We start from the raw sequence: 26,842 nt of genomic DNA, 5'->3' as shown, positions 1-26,842 counted from the left end.
TGATATCACCAATGCTGATTAGATGAAATTCTTATCTTTGAACCGGGAACAGGCATTAAGAGCGACTGGTGGCTTTGTTTTCAATCTATCCACTCCATCTCGCTTTTATTTTATCTGCTGCTACCTTTTCTTTCCACCTTCTGTTTAACAGAGCTCATGTTTTTTCATTAGGTCTGGAAGTGGTGTGAGAGAGAGAACTAAGAGAAGGACTGATTAGGTCTGTGGGGAACACGCATGCACGAGTGTGTATGTGCATGAGTGATAATGTAAAGAGGGTACATGTGCTGACTTAATCGGGCATTAAGGGTGGAAAGCATTAGATGCCACTGATCCCAGAGCAGGGGGAGAAAAAGGGAAGGCGATTGAGGCATACATATGGCGCAGAAAAATGGAGGGTAAAGAGAACAGAAAGGGGGAAAGAGAGAGAAATGAGGGAAGATGCGAGTCAAACACGGAGGGAGAACGAGAAAACCATGAGTGACCAAGAATAGAGGGAAAGGAGAAAAAGATAATGAGACACGAGAGGCATGAGTGTCTCTTCATCCGGACAATTTGCAGGAATCCTCACAGCTCAACAAGCCTCCTCGCCTCGTTTTATCTTTCCTCTCTTTCTTGACATGGTACGCAGCAGAAACAGGTCAGAGGGGGTGTTTTTTTTTTTTTCCCAAGAAAACCCTGAGCAATTATTTAGACCAAAAATGAAAAATACACAAGATTCAGTCGTCAACAATCCTCGACTGCAAGGCTCTGGCCGACACGTCGACGCCCTGCGAGCAATTACCTGCACAAAAGCTGCACAAGGATTCTGACCCGGCTAATTGAAGCAGACATATTACAAGATAGTTTAACAACCGAGAACTGAAGCTCACTGTAGGAGAAAATATAACAATGTCAAAAGTCTATCTTCACTACAAGTATACTTTGAAAGCTGAAGTCGAATGGTCTTGGTGGGAACTTGACTGGTTGGATAGAATTGGTCTATTCTGCATAAGGATAGCCTCGCTTTGCCAGACCTTGCTCCACCGCAGCGCTGCGGAGGAGGGTCTGGCGAGTCCAAACAGCATTCCAGGAAAAAAAAAAAAACGTTCTCGGTTTATCGGCATTTCTTTAAACCAATCCCAATCATCTTGGGCGGCGCCAAGCATCGGGAAAAGCCGCGGTGCCGCTGCAAACAAGAAGAAAACTCAAGAAGGAACTTGTACTGGTTGAACATGTACGTTCAAAAGTTGTTTTAGTCATGCAACAGAAAACTCAGATTGGACAGATAGTCTAGCTAGCTGTCTGGATCTGAGAAAAGATTAACCACAGTCCTCAAAAATCGAACACAAAGGAGGTCCAAGGCAATGGATATCCGGCCTAAATGAGTGAAATCCGTGGAACGTCAAGGATATAGACTAGCATAAGGTTAACTTATTACTGTATAAGGCTGTGCAATGTGGCGGATAATCTTATACAATAATCATTTTACTCAACAAGGCTTTTGTAACCAGACATTAAATAATCAGACTGCATAACATTCAGATGTGTGGTTATTTTGAGTATGATAGTGTTATTCAGATGAAGAGTGCACACTTTAAGGTGGTGTGTTCACATCCCAACATGTGATTAGGTGTGAGGCTGAATAAATGCTCCCAATATGACAATTTAGGAAGTACAATGACAACTTTTCCACATTACATATCATTTACCTACAAACAAAATGTTGTGATTTTTCCCTGGGGACTAGCAAATTTGAAAACTGATAAGATTCTGTATTATAATTCCTATATTTCATATCTCATTTTGTCCGTTGTACAATGCACAATGTGTTTATTGGTTGCAACAGAGCTGTGTATCAAGAAATCACATAATTTCAATGTGATCAGACTTGGAACTTTTTGGGAAATCCACTTATTGAAATCTAATAAAACTTATGAAATCAACACCACTCAATAAATATGAAGCTACAGCCAGCAGCCAGATTTTATCGGTACACAATTAGAAATGTCAAAGTGCTGTTTCTCCCTGCTTCCAGTCTTCATGCTAAGCTAGCTACCTGCTAGCTTCATATTTAGTATACAGATACGAGAGTGGTATCAATCTTATTCAAATGTCAGCAATAAAGCACAATAGGACAATTTTCAAAAATGTTGAACCAATCCTTTAAGATGACTATGATCACTTCATTGCTTAGCACTAAATAGACATATTGGAGTTCTTAAACAGTGCATTTTAGGAATGAAACGATGTATTAGCAAATGATTGATCAATTCATAATATCAGATTAAATTCAGATAAAACAAGCAATTTGAATACGTCAACGTGGGCGCAGGGAATTTATGACTTTCACTATTTTCTGACATTTTATAGACAAAATGATTGATTAATTAAAATCGGGAAAATGGCTTTATTTTTTACTTTCTTCTGTAGGCCTTCTTCTCTCTCTTACATTTAGTTTTTCCTTATCTGTTTATCTTGTCTGACTGTTGCTGCATTGTACAAGGAATCTGCATTGTGACAACCTCACACACATGTGGGAGGAATGGCTGCTGAGTAGATGTGATCTCATTCCCAACAGTAAGCTTCTCTGTCCCTCTCTGATCTGAGCTCCATTGTTACTGGTCATCTGTTGATCTCTGTGGGCTCTTGACTGAACCACAATAGAGCAGAGACTTCCTGGTACCAAGGGACCAGTGTAAGAGCTCAGGATCAGAATCTGATGAGGAAGTGTGTGCTTGGTACCCTTTGATTCAATAAACCAAGAGAAATCTATCAATATTGTTGTAACATTGTTATTGTGTGCCAGTAAGTATCTTCAACCTGAACTTGAGGGAGTTCCTGAGAGAGAGAGAGAAAAAAAAAAAAAAAAAAAAAAAGCAGGTGGCCCGATCAGAGCAGAGGAAGTAAGGCAGGAGGAGGAGACCAAGATCACATCTGGCTACCTTCTATCTGGGCTCTGCTTTCGGGTCTTCCTATATCCACCCACCCACACCATCTTCTTCTTCATCTCTTCTGATCTGCAGACAAACTTGTCTCATGACTCTCTTTCCATTTCCTTGTCTGTCTGGTGCATCTACCAGCTAGAATACATAACTAATTAACCTCTAACAGGAATACATTTTCCGTTTTTATCCAGCTCATGTTTTGCTAATATTACATGGTCACTAGTTAGCAGATTCCCACTTTAAACCTCTTCCTTCTCCCTTAATCAATTCTGCCAAAGGGGATCAACTAACACTATAAGATGACAGAAAAAGGTGCCCGAAAATGAAAAGAATCGGAGGAGAAAAGAAACAAAGATTAGAATTGAATAGGCTAGTTTTTTGGGTGAACAAAAGGCCCAATTATTTATTCAAACAATATCATATTGTTTGAATAAAGCTTTCATAGAGGAACATCATGTTTTTTTCATTTGACAGGATTTTATTCATTAATTGATCATTTTGTTTATTAACATGACCAAAAACCTATTGGGAAAATTGCTTAAAATGTGCATCTTTAAGTTAAACCTTTAATAACTTATGTTTTGGCCATTTAACGTCAGCAGAAACACAACACTATTAATAACTAAAATATTAAGCGGTTGATGTGGCAAACCTATTAATAGTTGCCACAGAGCAACATTAACAATATTTTGGGGTCATGTTTCCATCCCAACTGACAATTGTAAGTCTGATATTCACTCTCCTTTTAGCTCTGTTTTGCTCTCCATCAACTTTCATCTCTTTAGCTGCTAAATGCTCCCCTATGTTCACCAGCTAGTCACTAGGTGGTGTTCAAAAGGTATTTAGAGCTTCTCCATTGGAACCTACCTAACTGCCTGATGCAGCTGATAACAATACTGGAGAAAAAAAATCTGTCTGGCTGTAGCTTTTAAAGCTGGTATCAGTCGGTACGGACCGGTATCTTGCAAGTTACTATCAGTGGACTTGACAATCAGTCTCCACACCAAGATTTGGAAAGTGGGATCTGGATAATTCAACAATACCTCCTGGTGGGATAGAGTCTGAGGTGGATTAACCCTTATGACCAGGCCTGCCACCATTTTCTCAATCCTGTCTTGACATCTTTTAAAGCCTTGGTCGGGCATGACGGGACATCAGTGCCTTGCTTTGTGTGCTTTACACAGTTTGTCCCTTCAGAGACCACCATGGGAAGGCCAGGCTCACATAGCTGGGATTCCTAACGACACGGCTCTGTAGAGAACATATCTGGACTAATCTCGAAGACTTTACACATTTAAGGGAGATTTTTCTGAAGGCAGTATGTTGACAACTCTGTCAAAATACTTTGAAGGAACACATGACTGTCAATGTAATCATTAACGTTGTGACCTTCCTGAAAACAATGCTGTCCTAGCAGCAAGTAGATACAACAACGTCCGTTATTTTCTTCATTTAGTGGTTTCTCACTTTGCTCAACCTCATTGCCCAGAGATAGTGATTTCATCAGCATTAGCAGCGCGGAATATCACCGCAATGGATCTCAGACATACACACTAAACACAATCATTAAAATGGGCTAATATAATAGAATACAATATCTGGAAATGTAAGAATATCGGAATCAGGACTGGGAATGGTCATATTCCCTGCTCATTCTTTAATAGACACCTTCAAAACTTGGCTGAATATGAATATTTTTGACAACATGCAGCCTGGAAACGCCTGTTAGCTAGGCCAAACTACTTCATAGCTTGAGTCGCGATTTTCTTTTTGTACCGCACAACTTTGTGAAGCCATTTAAACTGTTGCGGTTACCGGCATAAAAAAGAAAAAGCTGGTGTTTTAAAAATTTGAGTGCCCGAAGCACAGCCTGCTTTCGGCTGAAGTTTTACTGGCGGGTGAACCAAGATCTCCGGGCACTGGCACTGAGGTGGGGGGGGGATTCTGCGAGGAGTGGAAATTCTGGATCCTCCACTCCATGCATTCGGCAGGCACATTGTTCAATTCAGCAAGCACGCATCAGTTATTAAAACGGAACGCTGTTTATTGGCAGTCAAATGCTTACAAGAACTACAGGATATAATAGGAATCCTGCATTATCAGAGCTTAAAGAAACCGAACTTAACGAATACAATTCTTTGTTGAGCTCAAGGGAATTTCTCTCTCTCCGGTTTTGTCTCTCAAAAAGAGGTCAGAGGTCAACTACACAACAGAACAACACCTCCGTTGCTTGCGGCGATTCAATGTCTTACTGAAGGACACTGCCGTAGGGTGGATACTTGCCAACGAAGAAGGCTTGAATGTTGGCCATCCAGTTGAAGGACGACGTCTCTAACTGCTCGACCACCCTGCGGCTCTGATCACTCCACAGGGAATTGAGATTATGAAGGTTTAATAACACCGCTAACTGAGCAAGGGTACTGCCGCAGAGTTGACTGACCTTCATTCAGAATGTGTACTGAGTAACTGGGCGCCGTGCGTACACATTAACAGACACCACACAGCTGAAAAGCCAGACGCAGGAGTGCAGCCCCAATCTGTTAAAGATTAACGCTCCGCAGTATCAGCACCTTGTCTGGCATGTACTAGTAATCTCCTTCTCTCCTCTGTCTGTTTCTGTGTTAGGGACTGCAGACAGGGTTTGCTTCAAAAGAGGATTCCCTGTCCACCCCTCCCTCCCTCTTTCTTCCCCTCTCAAATCCTTCCGATAGGAGGTGGAGAGAGCTGTAAAGAATTCTAAGACTTCTAAGCCTGCTAAATTTGACAAAAACAAACAAAAAAACATCCTTTTCTTCCTTTTTTGGCTTTACAATCACACTGAACGCTATCTAACAGTGCTTTTTATAAACACACTATAAAGAGTGGATGAATATGAAAACTCTTGTTGGTGTTGACAGGGAAAACAAATCTTTTCCTACATGACGCAGTACGCGTCTGTCCCATCCAATTCTTTCTATGATCGCTCACCTTGCTGCCAATGCAATCAAAGACATAATAGAGGTTTAATCATTGATCGGGATTTACGTTTATATTGTCAGACGGCTTCTCGGGAATAAGTCGTCGGGCAGCAGTTAAATCAACAGGTAGCATTTACGAGTCACACTCACAATCAAAATCATTGTTCTCTTCTCATTGCAGTTGTCTGATAAAAGAAACAGAAAAATGGCAATGACAACTTAATTGTGTTTTCCACTGTTAAAAAGACAAAAAAACAAAATAAAAAAAGCTACCATGGAGAGGAGGGAACAGAATGAACAAATTGTTTTGTGTTTTTGTGTATTGCCACTTTAGAGTGGAGAACTTTAGAGCCGAAAATGTGGCAGAAAAAGTTTCTTTTATCTTATGTAGGCTAGACGGAATCAAATTTCATTCACGGTGTTGTCAGTTAGCTGATAACAGAAACAGAAAATGTGTCAAAGAGAACCACTAAATTGCATAATCCACTATGATAAAAAAAAATTAAAAGATAGAAAACCGACCCGGACTATCTGAGAATGCTTGGTTGGACACAAGTCATTTTCACATGTAAAATGGTATATTCATTTTTCTCCAACTGAGTGTGGACATGGAACGAGGTAGAGAAGAAGAGAGTACAGTAGGCTACTGATATGGACATCACAAAAAAATGGATTGGGTTCTGTCATATTTGACGAATCCAGTATACTATTGCTTAATCACTGTTGTGAATGAAATGATAGCCACGCAACTTAGAAACGTTTTCCTACAACTAGAGCGGAGTCGATAAATGTAAGAATATAAAGTATAGGAACTATTTTGATAATCGCTGCATATTCATGCAAGAAGATTCTATAGTTCCAGCTTCTCAGGGGTTTCTTTGTCTGTCTTTGTGATGCGTTAACTGAATGACATGATGAAATCGTGAAGGGCATTTTTCAGCCCAGATAAATAACCGATTAACCATCATTTTCAGTTAGCTACAACAGGATTAAAATGTGTACAAGCGAAAGAAGAAGTCTCCACTTGGAGTCTGAAGTGACGGTGTGGTTATCGCACTATTGTAAATCGCAAGATGACCTTTTATTCAAATCGTGCAGCCCAATTTTATACACAGAAGAATGATTTCAAGCAGCAAAGTAGCTAGATTTTAAATGTAGCATTAGTGCTCGATATCTGCCAAAACTCAAGAGTTTAGGCATCAGAATCCAAACAGAAAATGCAATGGGACAACAGGGGAGGAAAGGTGGAAGGATGGAGCGGAAGAAATAAAGAGAGGGCAGGGGGGAAAAAAAGGATTAAGACAAGGAGGCAGAGTGTAGAAACTAAGACAAAGTGTCACCAGAAGTTGGTCTACTAATAGACTGCTTTAATTCTCCCCTTGAGGTCTTAAATAGGAGTGGTTTCTCCGTCTCTCTTTGTGTCTCACACACACACACACACACACACACACACACACACACACACACACACACACACACACACACACACACACACACACACACACACACACACACACACACACACACACACACACACACACACACAAATATAGAGAATTAGGGACAGAAGAACTCTCTTGTCTCCAACTGCCATGTTTTCATGGGGGGATTCGGGAAATGTTGTCATGTGAATAGGATGAAGTCTTCGCGTGCAAGTCTCTGCACAAATGTCTGGGGGGATCGTCTACCGGCTTCTGACAGAAAAAGAGAGTGACGCCGACGGAGCCAGGCAGACAGACGTACATGCACACAGGTAGACTCCGGGAATAAAAACAAGCAGTTGAACCCTGCCAAAGGCTCCTGAGAGAACGCGGCTAAAAATAACCAGACATCAGAACGGGAACAGAAGTACTGAATGTTCCCAAACACACACACACACACGCACGCACGCACGCACGCACGCACGCAGACAAAGCCTATTTAAAACCATGTACTATCATTACTTAAATGTGTATGAGTGTGTAGTGCAGTACATTGGATTTAGGAGAGGGGACAGCGTTGGTTCCCTTGAAAACGAACCTTGACCCCAACTAGTCCAGTGACGTTTCTCTGGATAAATAAAAAGGTTAAATTCATTCTTACTTATGCTCGTATAAATAACAGCCCTACAAGTACACTAGCTTTGGAGCTAACGTGCAGTAATTTACAAAGAATAGATTAGCAAGGAGCTAGGCTTGCTGCCTGTTTGACCATTATTGTTGCATGGTTAATGTCCTTTTTGTAAATCGGTCTACCAATTCAAAAATGCAGCCTATAAATGGGACATTTTTGAGATACTTAAACGGGTTCTGTGAGTGGTTTTAGACGAATATAAGGAATTTTCTCAACCCACGGAGGAACATGTAATCCTTCAAGTTATCTGAAAACATTAAATCACCAAACTCGTTGGTGGTTTTGGACTTTTCTGGGCTCCAGAATATAGTTGAGAACAACATGTTCATACATTATTAGCTTATGAAGTTGTTATAGTGAACATGTTAGCAAATAATTGCAAACTCACACTTCCAGCAGACAGAGCAACATTAGCCTTCATTTGGGAGTCAACAAGGTCGAGAGCGGTGAGAGTAAATGGATCAAAAAGTAATTTGATTCCGTGTTATTATAAAAACATTGATAAGTGCAGCTTTAAGGTCTAATAGTAACTTTTCACTTGTTCATCAATGAAGTAACATTTATGATTCATGTATATATGGAGCAGTGATGTCTGTGCAGATTCACCTTTTTGGTGTGCTTTACGTGTCTGGAGAGGGAGGGGATTTAGGGTGTGGTTATTGATGTGGTTTGATTATTTTCTAAATAATAAATGAGTACATGAGGGGGAAATGTGTGGAATAGTGCTAAAGAAAGTTAATTACATTGGGACTTTCTAGCAATAACATGACTAATGTAATGAACTGTTGCAGTAAATGTAAAGACTTCAAACATCCAATAGATCCTGAATTATTGATTTAATTATTGAATTTTGATTCTCCTGTGTTGTTTTATAGCATGGTCTGGTCATGCCAGGTCCTGCTGAAGCTGAAAGTGCTTCAATGTGAAACTGTGCAGTGATATTTGTTCACTCAATCAGCAACTCTCTTGGGGAGGCAGAGACACCGCTGCAATTCATCCTTCACACACACACACAGTCTCACACACACCCAACACTTCACGGGCAATCCCTTGGGCTTCACTTGAAACAGACGTATCCAGACAGTCAGCAGTAAGCCTTTTTCCTGCCTGGTAGTCTAAACTGGGCCTATCTTGGCTCTGCAGCCAGGGAGGGGCTGCCCCGCTCTGTTTAGACAGCATTAGACACACCAACAATCACTTAAGACACAGGCGTCCCCACCATGGTACCCAGCTACACCCCAGCAAGTCTATCAGGGCTGGAATCAATGAAACATAAATAGCAGGATATAAGCAGGACTATTTGTATTCTTCAATGTCCTTGAATCACAATGAACCTTTTTAATTCCGGGAATACGTTCTTTAGTGGTTATAAATCTCTCTGTGTGTACAATGACACTTCAGAAGAATAAAGAAAAGGACAGAGTGACAGAATGGCCGAAAAGGAAAACACTAAATATGGGGAGGAATCAAGACTCAACAGCATAAATATTGCTCTTTAAAGAGGGGAACTGAAATTTGGATTCTTCACACTTTATGTGGAAGGAATAATAATTTGAATAAAAATACTGCAGATTTTTTTTGTGCTTTTTTCAAAAAAAAAAAAAAAAAAAAAAAAAAAAAAAAAAAAAGAGTATAAAACAAATATATGAAAATGGTTGTCGAAACGTCAGGTATTTGGGCGTTTACAATGATAACAGTGTCTTACTGACATTCAAGAGCCTAGGTTGTAATAGGATATGCCGTCAACTTCTGTGGGCGGCTACTGAAGGAAGCACGTCATTGCTTCATCACAACGTTCATTTGTTTTCATGTTATTTCAACACCTGCTCAGTAATAGGCGGCTCCTGCACATTCAGGGTTGCGTTAGTCTCACGTTACAGAAAGGAGGGAGTCTAGCGAGCATTCAGGGTCTCTTTCATTGGGTCCAGTTGTGGTGATAACAAATAACAGACTGTCGATGAATATTCTAAATATATATATATATATATATATATATATAAGAATAGTAAAAAGAAACAGACATTCAATACATATTTGAATATTATAAGAGTATAAAATAAAAAAAAGAAGAAAAAGGGCACTAAAGCAGCTATCTGCCTCGCGCGACCGTTCGTGGCCCTGGCCTGCTGCTGATTGAGCCCAGCCGGTCGGGAAGAGAATTCACAGCGAGCGAGTGGGCGTGTTGATGACGTCCTATCATGCGGCTGCCGGTACTGGAAAACAAACAACGGGTGCGAAGAAGACAGCGCAAAGATGCTAACGTAAAACGTTAACTGCAAAGACAACAAGAAATGTCATCGGACAAATTCATGGAACGGCAAGAGACTGATTGTTTTGCGACCAAATAAGGAAAGGCAGCAACAGAGGTGTAATCCGTGGCATGTCCTGTCTCCTGCACACTCCAGAGAGAGAGAGAGAGAGAGAGAGAGAGAGAGAGAGAGAGAGAGAGAGAGAGAGAGAGAGAGAGAGAGAGAGAACTAACATTAAAAATAGATATTCGAATATATTCAAACCTCTTAGAACGAATATTTGAACTTAATTTTGCGCCAATTTTGACAGCCCTAGTCGAAACTCGCAGCAACAGGTGGCCCTGTAACTGCAGCAATGTGGATTTTCTAACGTATAGAATCACAGAAACCCTGTTTCCACTTGGTATTAAAATCTGTCCTGATCCGATCACAGTGGACAGCTCTAAGTACAGGTGTGAATGAACCCAGGACGCATTAAGGACACATTGCGGTCCGATCACTCGGACCACATTCGGATGTGGCCACATTCTTATAGCAGTGTGTATGCGTATGTGTCCTGGGCCACATTAAGGACCACCTACTCAACTGTGAGCAAAACTACGTTCTCATTCAAAGTTGTTCTAATGTCACAGAATGCCACTGACAGTGAACAGTTTCCTTTCCTAAAAAGTCCCGTTATTTTGTTATTTAAAGCTTTTATTATTATTATGTTATTAGTTAGAAGCTACAAACGTACTGAGAGCTGAACGGACAGACCATAGGCAGCGCTTTTTCATTAGTCGTCACCCGCTTCTAACCTATGATTTATGAGAGAGTACCAACTGACATTTATAAACACACTTACACACAACCAGCCTGTATAAACGGAAATGATATACGTGGTTATTTGCATATAGATCGGGGAAGTGAGATCCGATCACAAAGGACTCATTTGGAGACACATTTACGGTCAGTATATTAACAATTATTTAAAGTGATGTTTCCTCTCCGGTAATTTTAGTAACTTCTGTAATACAAATTCAGCATTACTCTTAAATCATTATTGTACAGGGTAAATGTTTGTATAGCAACCTTGAAATAATCCCACAAGTACCACATCAATACACGCACACCCACATCTAACACACAAACAAACGTGTGCAGATCTGTCAAGGTGTCCCACAAGCTCCAGTCTGAAATAGAGTTGTAAAGTTCGAATGGGCACAAACTCACTGGAGGCTGAAACACAAACCACATAAACCTGAGCTCAATAACCTACTGTAAACAGTGTCTCTATCCAGCTTCTAAACTAACACAAAGATGCACTGTAGCCCAGACAGGGGGAGTCAAAGTGTCGGACTTCTCTAGCACCGCATCAATTTGTCATGCAAGTGTAACCTAGTTTTAAGGTTTGGCTAAAAATGGCCCGACACAACATGCTTTCAAAAGGAGCTATGGGACAGCAGCTCAGCCAGCTGGTAAAACTGATGTGGCATGTTGTATTAAGCTTTCCTAACCTTAGCTGCTACTGAGTAGAAAGGCTTCAAACTGTGCTCGATAACAGGATAGTCTGACTAAGCTGCTGAGCCAAAAGCTGTGGTTAAGATTTCTGTTAAGAATAGCATGTTGGTTGTTAAAAAAAATAAAAAAATAAAAATAAAAAACGACTGCTTGACCAGGGCGAGACGACAACACAAGCGTACCAGACAAATGGCCATTTACTTTGGCTAGCAAGTTGACGTTTCTGCGAGTCATCAGCAACTTTTGGAGGTCCTGTTTTATGAAAAACAAAATCTACCAGTAAATGGTTGGGATTTTGTAGAAACAAACACAAAACAGATTGATTTACTGGGCTTTACTCTTAAGTTTTTGAGTTATACTTTCTGTATTCACATGGCTTTGAAAGTCTGCAACAACATACATTTTGTCATATGTCAAAGACTGTACATGCCTACAAACATGAGTTAACACGTGTGTATGCTGACACCTAATGTAGTAATATTCAAACCATGTGCACATCCACTATGCGTGTCTACATCCAGTTCAGAGTACATCTGGCCCTTTACCCTTTTTTTTTTTTTTTTTAAATCCATGCTACCTGCAGAATACAGAGTCCAACAAGCAATGCACATAGACAATGCGCTGCAACAGCCAAAAACACCAGCAAAAGGGTCAAAAACATGTCAAATGTTTCCTGGCAACAGAAGGTTTTACTGTAATGATGACGCAGCAACACAGAGGCTTAAACTCTACAAGAGAGCAGCCCATTAGAGACACATTGTGCCGAGATTGTGCCATTTACTTTACCTTCTGCAAAGCTGCTGGGACTTAAGGCCGGGGTGTGCTAGAAACAAACTAGTGCATATGATGTGTCATCCAACATCGTCTGAAGCAAGTCACAATAGGAAGGGGCGAGAGGCAATAATGGTTCAAATGATGATAATGGTACACACTATTATTTTCCCCTTTTACACACAAAAAGTGAGTGAAGTAGTTGAAAAAGCAAGGGAGATGAAATCCTGAGTTTGGGTGTCTTCTAGAACATAAAAAAAAAAAAAAAAAACCCATACAGTCTCATACTGTCTGTCTGAATATACCTGTATTCACCCTCTGTCTGAAACGTTTTAGCGCCCGTCTCTTTAATACCCCCTCCCGAAAAATCCCAGTCTGCTCTGATTGGTCAGTGTTTTCGGGTAATTGCAGCCAGAGAATGACTGTAGCACTTTTTACACATATTAGTGAATAGTGAATGAACAGAAGAGGAATCTAAATCAAATCAATATTTTGTGTGACCACCCTTTGCCTTCAAGACAGCATCAATTCTTCTAGGTACACACAGTTTTTGAAGGAACTCGGCTGGTAGGGTGTTCCAAACATCTTGGAGAACTAACCCCATATCTTCTGTGGATGTAGGCTTCCTCAAATCCTTCTGTCTCTTCATGTTATCCGAGACAGACTCGATGATGCTGAGATCAGGGCTCTGTGGGGGCCATGCCATTACTTCCACGACTTCTTGTTCTTCTTTACGCTGAAGATAGTTCTTAATGACTTTGGCTGTATGTTTGGGGTCGTTGTCCTGCTGCAGAATAAATTTGGGGCCAATCATTTGCCTCCCTGATGGTACTGCATATCTTAAGTATCTGCCTGTATTTCTCAGCATTGAGGACACCATTAATCCTGACCAAATCTCCAACTCCCTTTGCAGAAATGCAGCCCCAAACTTGCAAGGAACCTCCACCATGCTTCACTGTTGCAGACACTCATTATTGTACCGCTCTACAGCCCTTCGGCGAACAACCTGCCTTCTGCTACAGCCAAAATTTTGATTCATCAGTCCAGAGCACCTGCTGCCATTTTTCTGCACCCCAGTTCCTATGTTTTTGTGTATAGTTGAGTCGCTTGGCCTTATTTCTATGTCAGAGGTATGGCTTTTTGGCTGTAACTCTTCCATAAAGACCACTTCTGGCCAGACTTCTCTGGACAGTAGATGGGTGTACCTGGGTCCCATTGGTTTCTGCCAGTTCTGAGCTGATGGCACTGCTGGAAATAAGCTTGATGTGTTTTTCATCTGCTGCACTAATATAAGTTTCCTTGGCCGACCACTGTGTCTACTATCCTCAACGTTGCCTGTTTCTTTGTGCTTTTTCAAAAGAGCTTGAACAGCACATATTGAAACACCAGTCTGCTGTGAAATATTTGTCTGGGAGAGACCATGCTGATGCAGTATAACTACCTATATACTATAATTGGTTGATCATACACCTGACTACAATCCTACAAAATCCCTGACTTTTTGCAAGTACCTATAAGAATTGATGCTGCTTTGAAGGCAAAGGTAGTAACACCAAATATTGATGCGATTTAGATTTTTCTTTTGTTCACTCACTTTGCATTTTGTAAATTGATAAAAATAAACAATCAGTTATATTTTTGAAAGCATTCTTATGTCCTGATGGCTGGTTTAAAAAGGCACAGTTTCTGAATACGGGCTGTGTGCATTTCTCTGTGGATTGAGCATTTTGATACTTTCACAGTATTTATATAGCACCTTTATCTGCTTTATAATCAAAAAAGATATGGAAATCTCATTTTTTGCTAAATGGGACCTTTAAGATAATTAATATTACAGTATAAAAGCAATTACTTCTGTAATACTTAAGAATGGAAATAAGGCTAAAAGGAAAAAGGTTTTTTGAAATTGAGTTCCCCTCAACTCTCATTCTCTCTCTCCCCCTTCCTCTCATTCACACATATTTTGGACCGAGATAACAGATGGTTTAGAGGAGGCGAGAAGAAGGCCGTCAAAAGTACATCAAGCTGAAACAATCATCGCTGAACAAAAGCTGGGTGGGACTTCAGCACCACTTTATCAGCCACTTACATGACTTCATTCACACCCCCATTAATGTGACTCCAACAACTCTCACATTATGACTAGCAAGAGTCTTACATGTGCTGTCAAGGTGTGAATTGCGGAAGTGCTGCAGAAACTTCCCACCAGTCATTCAGTAAAACAGATCAATGGCAAGAGAACAAGCTAAGTCTTCCAGTTGTCTTCCACTGGGATTATTAGATATTCCATTATCTGGATTACTGGGAAGCTCCATTAGAGTCGCATTCAACGGTTCTTAAAAAAATGCTTAAGAAATGGCCACCAACGGTTGTAAAAACAGCACCATTACTGAGGCTGCAGCCGATTTCACCATCCAACTTCCCTGTCAACTAAAGTCCATTTAACAGAAGCCAGTTGGCTGGTTTGCTGCCATGACAACAGTGTGCCGGTGAAGGGGAAACTAGACTTCAGTTTAAATGTCACAACTTCCCTTAACCCCTTAACACTCCTGTAAAATTAGCCAAAAACGCCTATCCAAGGCATACCCATAGTAAATTGGAAGCTGTTCTTGAACCATTTGTTCTACATGCATGTTTATGGTTTCTTTTGAAAGGTAACACTCTGAGGCTTCTTTCCCCAACAGTTAGAATTAATGTAAGTGCTATTGGCTTTGAGTAATAGAAGTTTGAATATACTGGAAAATATTTTTTTATGTCCGTCTGCATTATTTTTTATAGCAAAATGCCTGTAGATGACTTTTGCTGGGACCTATTAGTCTGAAAACACAATGGGGCTATAGCATGAAGTCTTACACAGTCCCAGTTGAAATTTCATATCAATATCTCATAAAATGAATATTCTACACCCGTTTTTGTAGGGGTATATGTCTAGGGCTCACTTAAAACGGACATTTTAGTGACTCTAAAAGGACCCTTGGTAATGATGGTCACATACCTAGACTAAAAACTGCTACCCATGAACATTTGACATTACAGTCATCATTCAGGGCTCTATTGAAAGGTTACATTAAGAGCTATCCTCTCATATCCAGAATCACTATCAGTATTTCTGACACAGAGTAACAGAAGCATAAACACAATCAATTGCAGTTTTCTAACTTTGTGTGTAAAAAAGTCAAAACAAGTGGTAAGGTGGAAAAGTACTGTATAAAAAGGTAACAAAAAAAGCTGTTAACATATCTAAATAAACATATTTACAATTATGTATGTACAGGTATCTGCTACATGCAACAAAGCACAAAGAACGTTTGAAGACACAAAAAGGACCCTTTCGTAAAAATTTCAAATAAGTGCTATGGTGAAAAAGTAGTGCAAAAAGATTACTATAAAACTATTTACATATTATCTAAATCCACATATTTAGAGGTTATTGGCAACATGCCAGACATTGTAAAAATCTCAAGTGACAAAGCACAAAGGACATTTGAAGACCCATAAAGGAACCGCTGGTAAAATGGTCAACAAAGTAAAACAAGTGCTATGCTGAAAAAGTATTGGAAGTACTATTATATAACTTTTACATACACATATCTATAAATTGCAGGAACCCAGCAAATCAAATCCATACTTCACTGTTAACCGTCAAGCCACTAAATAAACCTGTATGGAAAATGAGCACCTGTGCTGATGTGTTAAATTAGTTAACGATCATATGACATGAGACAGCACAATCTCTCCTTCTCTTTGTACACAGACACACACGGTCGATCTGGTGGTTGATGAACAGATATGTGCGAGGCACATAACAGCCACTGTACTAGTATTTACAAATTACAGGTTACTGGCAACATGCCAGTCATTATAACAGTCCGCCAGCGACAAAACACAAAGGGATATCGCGGGTGGAGCACTTCACTGGTGTCTTTGCATGACACTGCCTGCACTTAAGCCGACCAGCAGTGCTGATGAAATTACACTGGCCTGTGATGTGTCCACGTGGAGCAGGATGGTTGGTGTGGCTGTGGAGGAAGACCCCGCCTCTGCCAGCTCCACTGCAAGCGTCTCTCTGAATGCCTTCTGATGCAGAGGTACCTCTCCTTTGCCAATTGCAAGGTCCTTCTGGAGGAGGAGAGCGTTCCTACAATTGCGATGTCCATGAAGTGGTAAAAGAGAGTCTTGTACCACCGTTGGGTCTTTTGCAGGACTTTGTAATACCCTATGAGGGCATCTGAGTGGTCCACTCCACCCATGCACCTACAGTAGATGAACAGACAATATACAAAAACATTAATGTATACAGCACACAAATAACACTTCCAAGAGCATACATGAAAATGTAGTTGAATATATAGTACGATACCGGTTGTAGTCCTTCACCACTGGTGGAACTGGAGACGTCCTTCAGCTGCCACTGCCCATCTGCACCTTTGATCCTCCTTCTGCACTGTGTCCTCGCGTGGGCCCGTGGAGAGTTGAGCACAGAAAAACATCCCTTGTGTCTCGCCACTGAACAAAGAGCAAGGAGCCATTCCTGATCCAGCGTATGCTGCCCACGGGGAGATTTTGAGACCAGAATGTTGACCTTTGACCTTGGGAATCCGATTCTGTTTGTGCGGATGGTTCCGCATGCCCAGATCCTCTTAAGAAGGAGGTCCGCGAAACAGGATTGGACTTGTATAAAAATTGTCCACAAAGACCTTATAGCCAGTGCCCAGCAACTGTACATCAATTAGCTCCATCACTGCCTCATAACTGGAGTCCCTTACCACTGTTTCCCTGACACTTTCCCTCATAAACAAAAAGTCCCATGTATAACCGTTCCTGGAGTCTGCCAGAACAAAGAGTTTATAACCCCAGCGAACAGGCTTGTTTTTCATGTATTGTTTCAGACCAGTGCGGGCTTTGTGAGCAAACATTCCACATCAATGGCGATTTCCTGGCCAGGGTGATAGTTTCTTCTACAGGAGTCCCTCATCTCCTCGAGAAGCGGCTTTATCTTACCGGCGGTCGTAGGCTCCTGTGCCTCTCCTTTCATCATTAGCAGCATCCCCCCACGGAGCTGCTGAGGTGAAGGGACTGGGAGATCCTGAGGAACTTTTTACCAGTCATTACCCGTTCCGGGAACGGCAAGCTATAAAGATGACCCCCCGCCAGTAATCAGTGAAAGAAAAGCATTTGACTACACCCATGTAAACAACTAAAGACATGAATGCAAACATGTCCTGCAATGTCAGATCAATCCACGGGATAGAGGGTGTTGAATGGTGTGTTGATCCACAGTTGTTGGTGTTTTGAAGTATTGTCTTCAAAACAGAGTTGGTAAAAATAGTTGAAACAACTGGAGGGCTGTGCGTAGCGAATGCGTATGAGCTGGGGTCCTGGGACATTTCTGGGTCTGAAGGTGGGCTGTGGTGGTGTGATGTCTGGAACGTCAACATCATTCCACCTCTCTTCAGATGGGCTGGTTGATCTGGCTTGACTGCAGCCTCTCCCTTTTCCTCGTCCTCTACCTCTTTGTCTCCTGCTGTTCTGGGGAGTTGGAAGATGAGGGCTCCTCACCTGATGAACTGTCCTGCTCCTCGCCTCTCCTTTTCCACTACCTTGTCCTCTACCTCTTGGTCTCCTGCTGTTCTGTGGAAAGGAAAGGCTCCTCACCTGATGAACTGTCGCTGCTCCAATCCATGTGGCCACTTGCTCACTGGTGCAGATGTAGCTGGCTCCCAATCCATATCTACATCACATTTCCTATAATGTGAAAATAAAGAAATAACAGTAATTACAACTAATGTTCTGAATGCGAAGCCACCAAAAATATTAACAAATGTGTAGATATTACCATAGATATTTACATAAATACAATAACAGCTCCAAACTTGTAATGCAGTATTTACTCAAACGTTTTCTTTTGCAACACTTCTTGCAGTAAATGTGGAGCAACATAAATGTGTAACATTAGCTGTGGAGCTCTCGCAGCGGAAGAGTAGAGAGCAGGGTTGCCCTTAGATGAGAGACAACTTTGTCTGGCTCATTTAGTGTTACGTTAGCATGATAGTTTGGTGAAATTAGCAAGCTAGGGTTAGCTTAGCGAACTGTCCATTCTCTAAATTAGTAAACATTTAAATCATCTAAACACTCTTCAACAGTCAAACTGAAGCAGACGGTGAGCTCCAGGTCACAGCCTGTCTAAATATACAGTAACGTTATATACGTAAAATACTCACTTGTCGAGTAATGTCTCCTCCCTGTAAAACATGTCCTCTGCCACGGAGTCGATGCAAGACATTTCACTGTCTTTCTCAGACATTTCCTCCTCTGACTTCGTTACGCTTTCCGGTGGCCGAGTACACTCTTCCACTGCCTCTTGGAGGGTATATCTTCTTGACTTGCTAATTTTCGCCATTCTCAACTTCCCGTTCGTTTAGGATGCAGAAAGTAGTGGGACGATATTTTTGCCGGTGTTTGCACTAGACAGATCATTCCTTTGTTTAGGATTGTAAATACCCGAAAGCATCAGTTCCCCATATTGAAAAGTTGATTGGCTATGCAAAACGTCAGTCATCGGCACAACCAGTTGCAATTGGCACAAAATAAAAGTACACCTTCTTTCACCGCAGGCCCTCGTTGGCTATTCTAGGCTGTAGACGAGCCGGGAAGGTCCTATTGGTTCAAGTGAGGTGTCAATCGGAAGGTCAGAGTGCAGGGGCCATTTTGATATCAGATACCGGCAAGGAAATATATGCAAACAAGATTTACTCCAGCAAATACAGTAAAATATTAAATAACTGCGCAATTTGAAATTTAAAAACAGCTGTCCGTGGATATATTTTAATGTCATAATATGTTTGGACTAAATAGTTTACTGGATTTGATAGTCTGGACCTTTGTCAATGTAACAAGACCCTTTTTGTCAGAATATTACGGATCTGTGGATTACAATGAGGCTTCAAAGGTGAGTTACCTCAATTTTGTAGTTGTTTGTTACTCAGACAGAGGGGATGCTTGTACCTGCTGTTGTTATCGTGTCTTGGAATAGATTGTATCAGTGAAATCACAAGAGTTTTAGCTTTCTAAAGATGTGGTGGCATGAGTAACTACTTAAATATAGGAGCTGTATACATAGCATCACGTGTTAAAAGGCACACGGCGGCCCGTGGCGGCCGCCGGAACGTTAAGGGGTTAACAGCTGTAAGATGGTAAAAACAATCAGTGTTTCAATGATGCCAAAGTGGAAAGAAGTACAGTAAGTAAGTGTGTGTGTGTGTGTGTGTGTGTGTGTGTGTGTGTGTGTGTGTGTGTGTGTGTGTGTGTGTGTGTAAAATGGCATCACTCAGCTGCTTATAAAAGGCTGGATTAAACACACAATCACGCTCACCTTGACAACCTGAAAACTGCAAGCAGTCCCAGGCATATTCTGACCCATCTGAACCCTTCCTTTGGTTTTTCATGACGATAATTTCTATAAATAGAATGGCTATTCAAAACGGATGGGAAGACTGGACATTTCTGCTGCTGACTCACAAGCTGAGGGTTAATTGAGGTGGACAGTCCGAGTCATGACACTAAATGGCTTTAAAACGGCACTTATTTTCGCCAGTGGTGCGTGAATGTCACGGCTGCTCCAGCTTAACAGCGGACTCCCGAACCCTTGCGCGCTCACTGCTGGCTGGCAGGGCTTCTGCCAGAGTTATGCGGTTATTGGGTCTAGATGCAAATATGCCGGTGAGATCATTCACAGCTGGCTGTCAGACAGTCACAGCTGCTTGCAGTGAAAATGTGCCAAAGGGACAGCGAAAGAAAATGATGTATGAGTGTGGTGTGTGTGTTTGTGTGTGTGTGTGGGGGCTCTCTGACTGTGTGAAAGATAGATAAACTGACAAAGTAAGCATAAACACAACCTAACTTAGGTCTAGTGTCACAGCCTGTCAGGTTTCTCCCTTACCGTTGATAAATGGCTCTGCAGGCTTACAATTCACTAGCCGGTGGACTTGTTAGCTGACTCACACACTAGCTAGCTGGCCCTCCTGAACCCTGTTCAAACCTGTAGCATCTTGTTTCCAGATGTATCTAAATTGTGCCAATATCCAGTTGATGTGGAGCGCAGTTTGGCCCTGGCTTCTGAATGCATCAACATCAACACGTTTACTGCTGCAGACTACGGCAGTTATTAGGTAACTCACCATGGGAGCAGATTTCAAAACTATGTGAAGAATTACAGTATTTGGCAGAGGCACATTGACTTAATACCACGGCTAGTTGTCTGCTGTGCTGGTTGTGACAGGTTGGGGCACGTTAAGTGAAAATATTGGATTTAAAACGCTGGTTTTTGGCCCCACGGAAATATTTTCTCACTCCGGACAGACTGAAGACATCTGTGAGATGACAATACCTTTGAAATCGCAACTCCCTGCTGGATAACGGGCAAAACAAATAGCATAACCCATTGGTTACCCACCTTAGATTTGGGAACGAATCGCATCGTTTACTACCCCATATATTCTAGGTACATTGACACCTGTTCAGCTCATTGTTAAGTTGAAAAGGGCTGACTGAATAACTGGAAATTAGGGCTGGGCGATATGGAGAAAATCAAATATCACGATATTTTTTACCAAATACCTCGATATCGATACCGCAACAATATTGTAGTGTTGACTATTGGTGCTTTCACAAAATATTTACACAATGAGAGTTTTGATAAACAATCATCAGTAATGTGGATATAATGACTAAGTGGGTAAAGGCAAATAATAGAACAGTTACAACAGTCTGGTAAATTCAGAAAATGACATCACTTTACTGTAATGCAGCCTTTAAAACCAGGAAAAGACAACACTTATGTCATATTACGATATCCAAAATCTAAGACGACATCTAGTCTCATATCACGATATCGATACAATATCGATATATTGTCCAGCTCTATTGGAAAACTATCTCACCTGGCTGCCTGTGTTCATTACATTACTGGATGGTTGGATCAGCTGGCGGGCTAGTTGACTGAGTAATGATCCAACACGCTGCCTGCCAGCCTCCCTGGCTTGCTAACCGACTCACAAATTGACTACCTGCCGGCGTGAATGACGACCTAACCTATAACCTGCCTTCATTCCTGCCCGCTGGCCGCCCGCCCTTACTATACCAACAGCACAATGAACCTGACAGCCTCGATTTTTACCTTCACGGGGAAATCATCTACCGGACAAACAACATGACAATCAGGCCTTCATGCGATGCACCACTCACTGACCGTTACCCCTGCGGCACAGAGGTCGTTGCTCTCGCAAAGAAATCAATAATCTACAATGATTAAGCTTGACGTGGCGTATTGGCTGTAGGGGTCTGGCCAAGTTCACAAAAGGAGAGGAGACAATGCATGACTTTTGTCGAACGTCAGCAGCGGAGTCTTACGAGGAGGAGTTGACGGATGCGAGGCAGCTGAACAGAAGCATCGATCAAACACGTGCATCCTGTGCCGACAGCAGGCTGGTTCCCAGAAAACAGAATTTCAGCAAAAAAAAAAAAATCCCCCCCCCCCACCCCCCAAGAAAATGTCTAACACAAACTCTAACATTATCCCCATGATTCATTCTTATTTGTGATGATTAATGTGTTCATTCATTCTTTCCTTTGTTGTTGTCCCACTCGCATCGTTGCCACCTTCAACATGACTCAGTTTGATTTCAGGGGGCTCTGCTGGCAACTTAATCCACTCTTCATTTGCAAAGCAAAATGTGAAGAGACAACCAGGAATCTGGAGAAATACGACCAGCAACTTAGATCCAGGAATTTGCGGTGTGATAAGTTTCCCCGAAACCCCATGCACCAATGAAGTAAACATGATGTTTTCTGAGATACACAGTATACAGCTCTGTCATTTTGTCTCTCCTTGGATATAAAAAGGTGAGCACAGTCTGTCCTCCCTGGGCCACAGGTCTGATAAAATACCTGCCGTCTATTGCTTCGGTCACGTGTGTTGTTATCTCTGTCATGTCTGTACAACAGGATCCTGCCATAAGAGTTTTGTAACTGAGCCAGGACCCGAAACACAAGATGCTTTTAGAGTGGTTTGTTTTTCTTGGCTCTGTTTTAATAGAGGCCTAAACTGAATTGGTGGTTAAAACGATTTGTCTATTAAAAAGATTAGTTGAGCGACCAAGTTGATCGCCAACTATTTTGATAGTTGATTGATCATTTTGTCATTTATCAATCAGGATTTGCAGCTTTTCACTTTTTGTTTTTACACATCATTAAAAATTTCATATTTTTGGTTTTAAGACGGTTGTCTGGCCAAAACAAGCAATCTGAAGTAGAGCTGAAATGATCAGTCTACTTTTTTTGACAACCGATAAATTGTTTCGCTTATTTATTTTTTTTACGCAAAAATGTTAAATATTCTGTTTCCAGGTCCTAAGATGTGGAGATTTTATGTTTTTATATATTTTTTTGGTCATATATGATTGTAAATTGTGAATTTTAGACTGGTGGTCAGATAAAACAAGCAATGAGTCATGTTGAGCTCTGAAAAATATAATGGGCATTAGGGCTGGGCGATATGGAAAAATCAAATATCACGATATTTTTGACAAAATACCTCGATATCGATACCGCAACGATATTGTAGTGTTGACTATTGGTGCTTTCACAAAATATTTACACAATGAGATTTTTGATAAATAATCATCAGTAATGTGGATCTAATGACTAAGTGGGTAAAGGCAAATAATAGATAACAGTTATAACAGTCTGGAAAGTCCAGAAAATGACATCACCTTGCTGTAATGCAGCCTTTAAAACCAGAAAAAGACAACACTTATGCCATAGGCCTATTACGATATCCAAATCTAAGACGATATCTAGTCTCATATCACGATATCGATATATTGCCCAGCTCTAATGGGCATGGGCATCTGAAAGCAATTAATCGAGAAAATCGCGTTCATCGATAATGAAAATAATCTTTATTTGAAGCCCATTTTAAGACTATACCTTTGGCTCTGGGACATTTTGAAGGGCATTGTTCACCATTTTCTAACATTTCGAAGTATAGGAAATTAATAATTTTTGATTGCAGAAGTAATTGACAGGCTAAACAATAACGACACCAACCATTAGTTGTAGTAGCTTTAATTGAATTGTTAAGGATATTCTGCGGTTGGTCGAGCAATTTTAGGACATTCCTTTGGGCTTTTGGTAACTTCAAAAGAGGCACTTGTCTTATATGGCATTTGTAGACCAAAGGATTGATCAAAATCAAAAAGATAATTGGTAAATGTATTGACTCTAGCATCCCCACAGTTACTACTGCTAACGTGTCACTTGTTGTCTCAGTATACAAACAGTTAACAGGCTGTATGTGAGCTACATGTAAAAAGAAGCATGCAGGTCTTTATTCTCTAAACCCAGCCTGTATAATCTGTTACCTGTCCAACCAGCCAGCCAGTGTGTGAAGGAATGTGTGCATCAGAGCTTCAGTGTGCTGCATTTGAAGCCCTGCAGCTGGCTGACAACAGACACAACTAGACATCTAAAAAGAAGATATACTCACAGTCAAGGTGTTTTTTCTTGGGTCCGCTGACTTCGTGTGTGGTGGCTTTGCACACAGCCTTGCTGATAGCCGACCCGGTCATGCTGTGCTGCGCTGCTGCGATCCGATCCGTGATAGATTGGCCCGACATCGCTTCTTTCTTTCTCTCTCTCTCTCTCTCTCTCTCTGCTTTCTTTTTTCACCCCCTCAATCAGCTAAAATAGCACAATAACGATCCGATCAATGGATCAACTCCCTGCGGGACACAACTCAACGTGACTTCACTGTCAAGTGGAGGTAAAGGGTTGCGATCAGACACCCACTGTTGTGGTTTTTGTTTTTTGTTTCAGGTGCGTACAAAACCTGTGCAGTCTGCAGTAATGTCAGATCACTGGTGGCAAAAAAAAAAACCTGCAGGTACAGGATTGGCTCAACAATGAAACCCACAATCAACAGCTGATTTGCAGTATAGTTAAATTGTTTGGCAACAGTTTATTCCGACTATCTATCTATCTAGTAAACACAACACGACGACACTAAACTGAGCTAGTCTGTGTTAGCTAATGTTTCCGTTGCAGTACTCGAACCAGGAAAGAGTCCCACTGTGGAATTTGAAAACACTGGAAATTACTTTCTGGCCACAAATAAACATCGCTAACTGGCTGCTTTGTAACCTGGACGATTTGTTTTTTGAATTGATCACCTCGAGGCAACAACAAAAAAGTAATCCGTATGAAATCACAGTTTGGAGAACAGCAACAAAAATCTCGACAATCCCAAAAAAAAAAAAAAAACCTTGAGTTCCTCCTCCACGTCAACTTGTTAGCTTGACTGCTTTAGTTAGCTATCACTGGTCGCTTTTTAAAGTGTGTGTTAAACCACCCCTCGGGCGTGAAAAGTCATTCAGAATTTGGCAGCACATTGTTTTGAGTTCATAAGATACTGTGTAACTGACAGCCGGGACAGGTGCCGTTTCTCCCGGTGAGAAAAGATGCGAGGAGCGGTGGGTGTTAGCCGAGTAGCTAGCGGGGGTTAGCTGTGGTCTGTGAATAAAGAGCCGAGCCGGCGGACCTGTTAAGTTGAAAATGACAGCTCCCTTAGCTCGGTTATTTCCTTTAACGGTCCTCGGGCTCAGCTGGTTCAGTCCTTCCGCTGCACACGCCACATTACCGGCTCGTTTTACCACCGACAGTCCCGTCCTGCGCTGCTGTCTGAAAAGTCTCACCAGTGGTTTCTCTTTACGGACTGACTGGCTGCTTGCTTGCTTGCTTGCTGCTCTGCCGGACAAAATGGCAGCGTAAAAAATCAGCTGATCTCACAACTGTGCTGCCTTCAGGAGCCCCTGGAAGGCTCGGAATTTAAATCGTTGAACCCCACGACTTTCCACGAGTTCAAGTAGGCTACTCCACTCGTGTGTTTTTGTTTAACCAAATCCTACCAACTGGGGTACCTGCAGATGCCAGAGGTATATATATTTTTTGTATATCTCACGGGTGCTTTTTTTCTACAATTCTACAAGTTTCTTTAAAAAAAAAATGTATTACAATGTATTGGGGTCATGATGGACTCCAGTCAAAATTACTCACTTCCAACTATGCAGTTTTCAAATGTTTTAAAGTAGGCTATCACACTATCAGGGGGTAGGGCGGTCCTATAATATGACCTATATCGTGGTAGGGGCATCTGTCAGTCAAAATGACTGACAGATGCAGCAGACAAAGAAATCCTCATGTGCTCTGTCTATTTTCGTTTCACACAATATGCAAATCAACTGTAGGCATAACTTGTCAAAAATCATTTTAATTATTTTTTTTCAATTGGCTTTAATTGCATAGGCTTAGTTAATTTTGCTATGATGGTTGTTTCTTATACAGTAGTTTATTCTTGGGGTCTGTTACAGTCCGTGTCTGTTAGAATGAGGGTTAATAGTGTCCTTTTCTTTTAGTTTACTACTTCATAACAGTACACTTGAACACTTAAATCATCACAACAACATCCACTGTGTTCAGTGGTTCAACAAAGTGAAGAAAACAAGCAACAAGCATACGATTATTTATTTGATGTTTTAAATGATTTATCAAAAGCTTATCAGTAACAGAGCAGTGCAAACATTTAATAAAACAAATGGTAGCAAACGTAAAAATAAAATAACAATGTATTAATGTTTTTATATTAACATTCACTTAAAGTACATTGAAGTATTATTATTATTATTATTATTATTATTATTATTATTATTATTATTATTATTATTATATACATTGAGTATTTAGTGCTTAATAGCTCTAATTCCGACAGCTTCTGAACGCCTCCATAGTCTATTGGACCTTTAAGGTGTCACGGTTTTAATTGTAGCGGAATGAAACAAACGTCTTAAATTCCACATATTTTTACACTGTAAAGGCGTTTCTGCAGCCTGACTTTAATCTCTGTTTCTCTCTCTTAATTAAAGCATCTCTCGTGCCGCACTAATCCAAATTTAAGGTCGTATTAAATTATTCCTCAGACGCCGTGTCCTTGTTTGACTCCAGGCTATATGGAACACGGTGTGCCGAAAAATCTGTGGGAAACCGCTCATGCTGCACCGCGCAAAGCCCATTGGGTATCAAACCGGATCTGAAGGCTGAATAAATCAAATATCGGTCTGCGTGTCACACATTGTAGCCTGTAAGATGTAATTAGATAGCAGGCTGCTGTTCTCAGTCGTCATAAGTGGTTTGCATTGATTACAGCTGCATGTCATGATGCAATAAACCTATATCAAATCTGATTTTGAGCATGAGGACATGGGGTGTTTGAGTTATG

The 26,842-nt window shown here is 41.1% G+C and overlaps 1 protein-coding gene across 10 annotated transcripts in view; it reads right to left on the bottom strand.

Annotated features, from left to right (window-relative positions):
• The window catches only part of si:ch211-200p22.4 (phosphatidylinositol-binding clathrin assembly protein), a 110,205-nt gene extending 84,871 nt beyond the window's left edge, over positions 1 to 25,334 (bottom strand). For 7 of the 10 annotated variants that reach the window (XR_005641733.1, XM_039823267.1, XM_039823275.1 and 4 more), the window contains exon 1: positions 5,208 to 5,409. Coding sequence is in view for 9 of the 10 variants with exons in the window: in XM_039823267.1 (XP_039679201.1) it covers positions 5,208 to 5,370 (163 nt within the window). In the remaining variant the exon portion in view is untranslated. Of the gene's footprint in view, positions 1 to 5,207; positions 5,410 to 24,058 lie in introns of those variants that run through there. The other 3 variants (XM_039823273.1, XM_039823272.1, XM_039823274.1) reach the window with 3 other exon arrangements.
• Between the last annotated feature and the right edge of the window lie 1,508 nt (positions 25,335 to 26,842).

This window comes from Perca fluviatilis, chromosome 14 (genome assembly GCF_010015445.1).
Source record: "Perca fluviatilis chromosome 14, GENO_Pfluv_1.0, whole genome shotgun sequence".
Classification (NCBI taxonomy): domain Eukaryota; kingdom Metazoa; phylum Chordata; class Actinopteri; order Perciformes; family Percidae; genus Perca; species Perca fluviatilis.
Note: the sequence above shows the minus strand (reverse complement) of the source record. Positions and strands in the feature narration are given on the sequence as shown.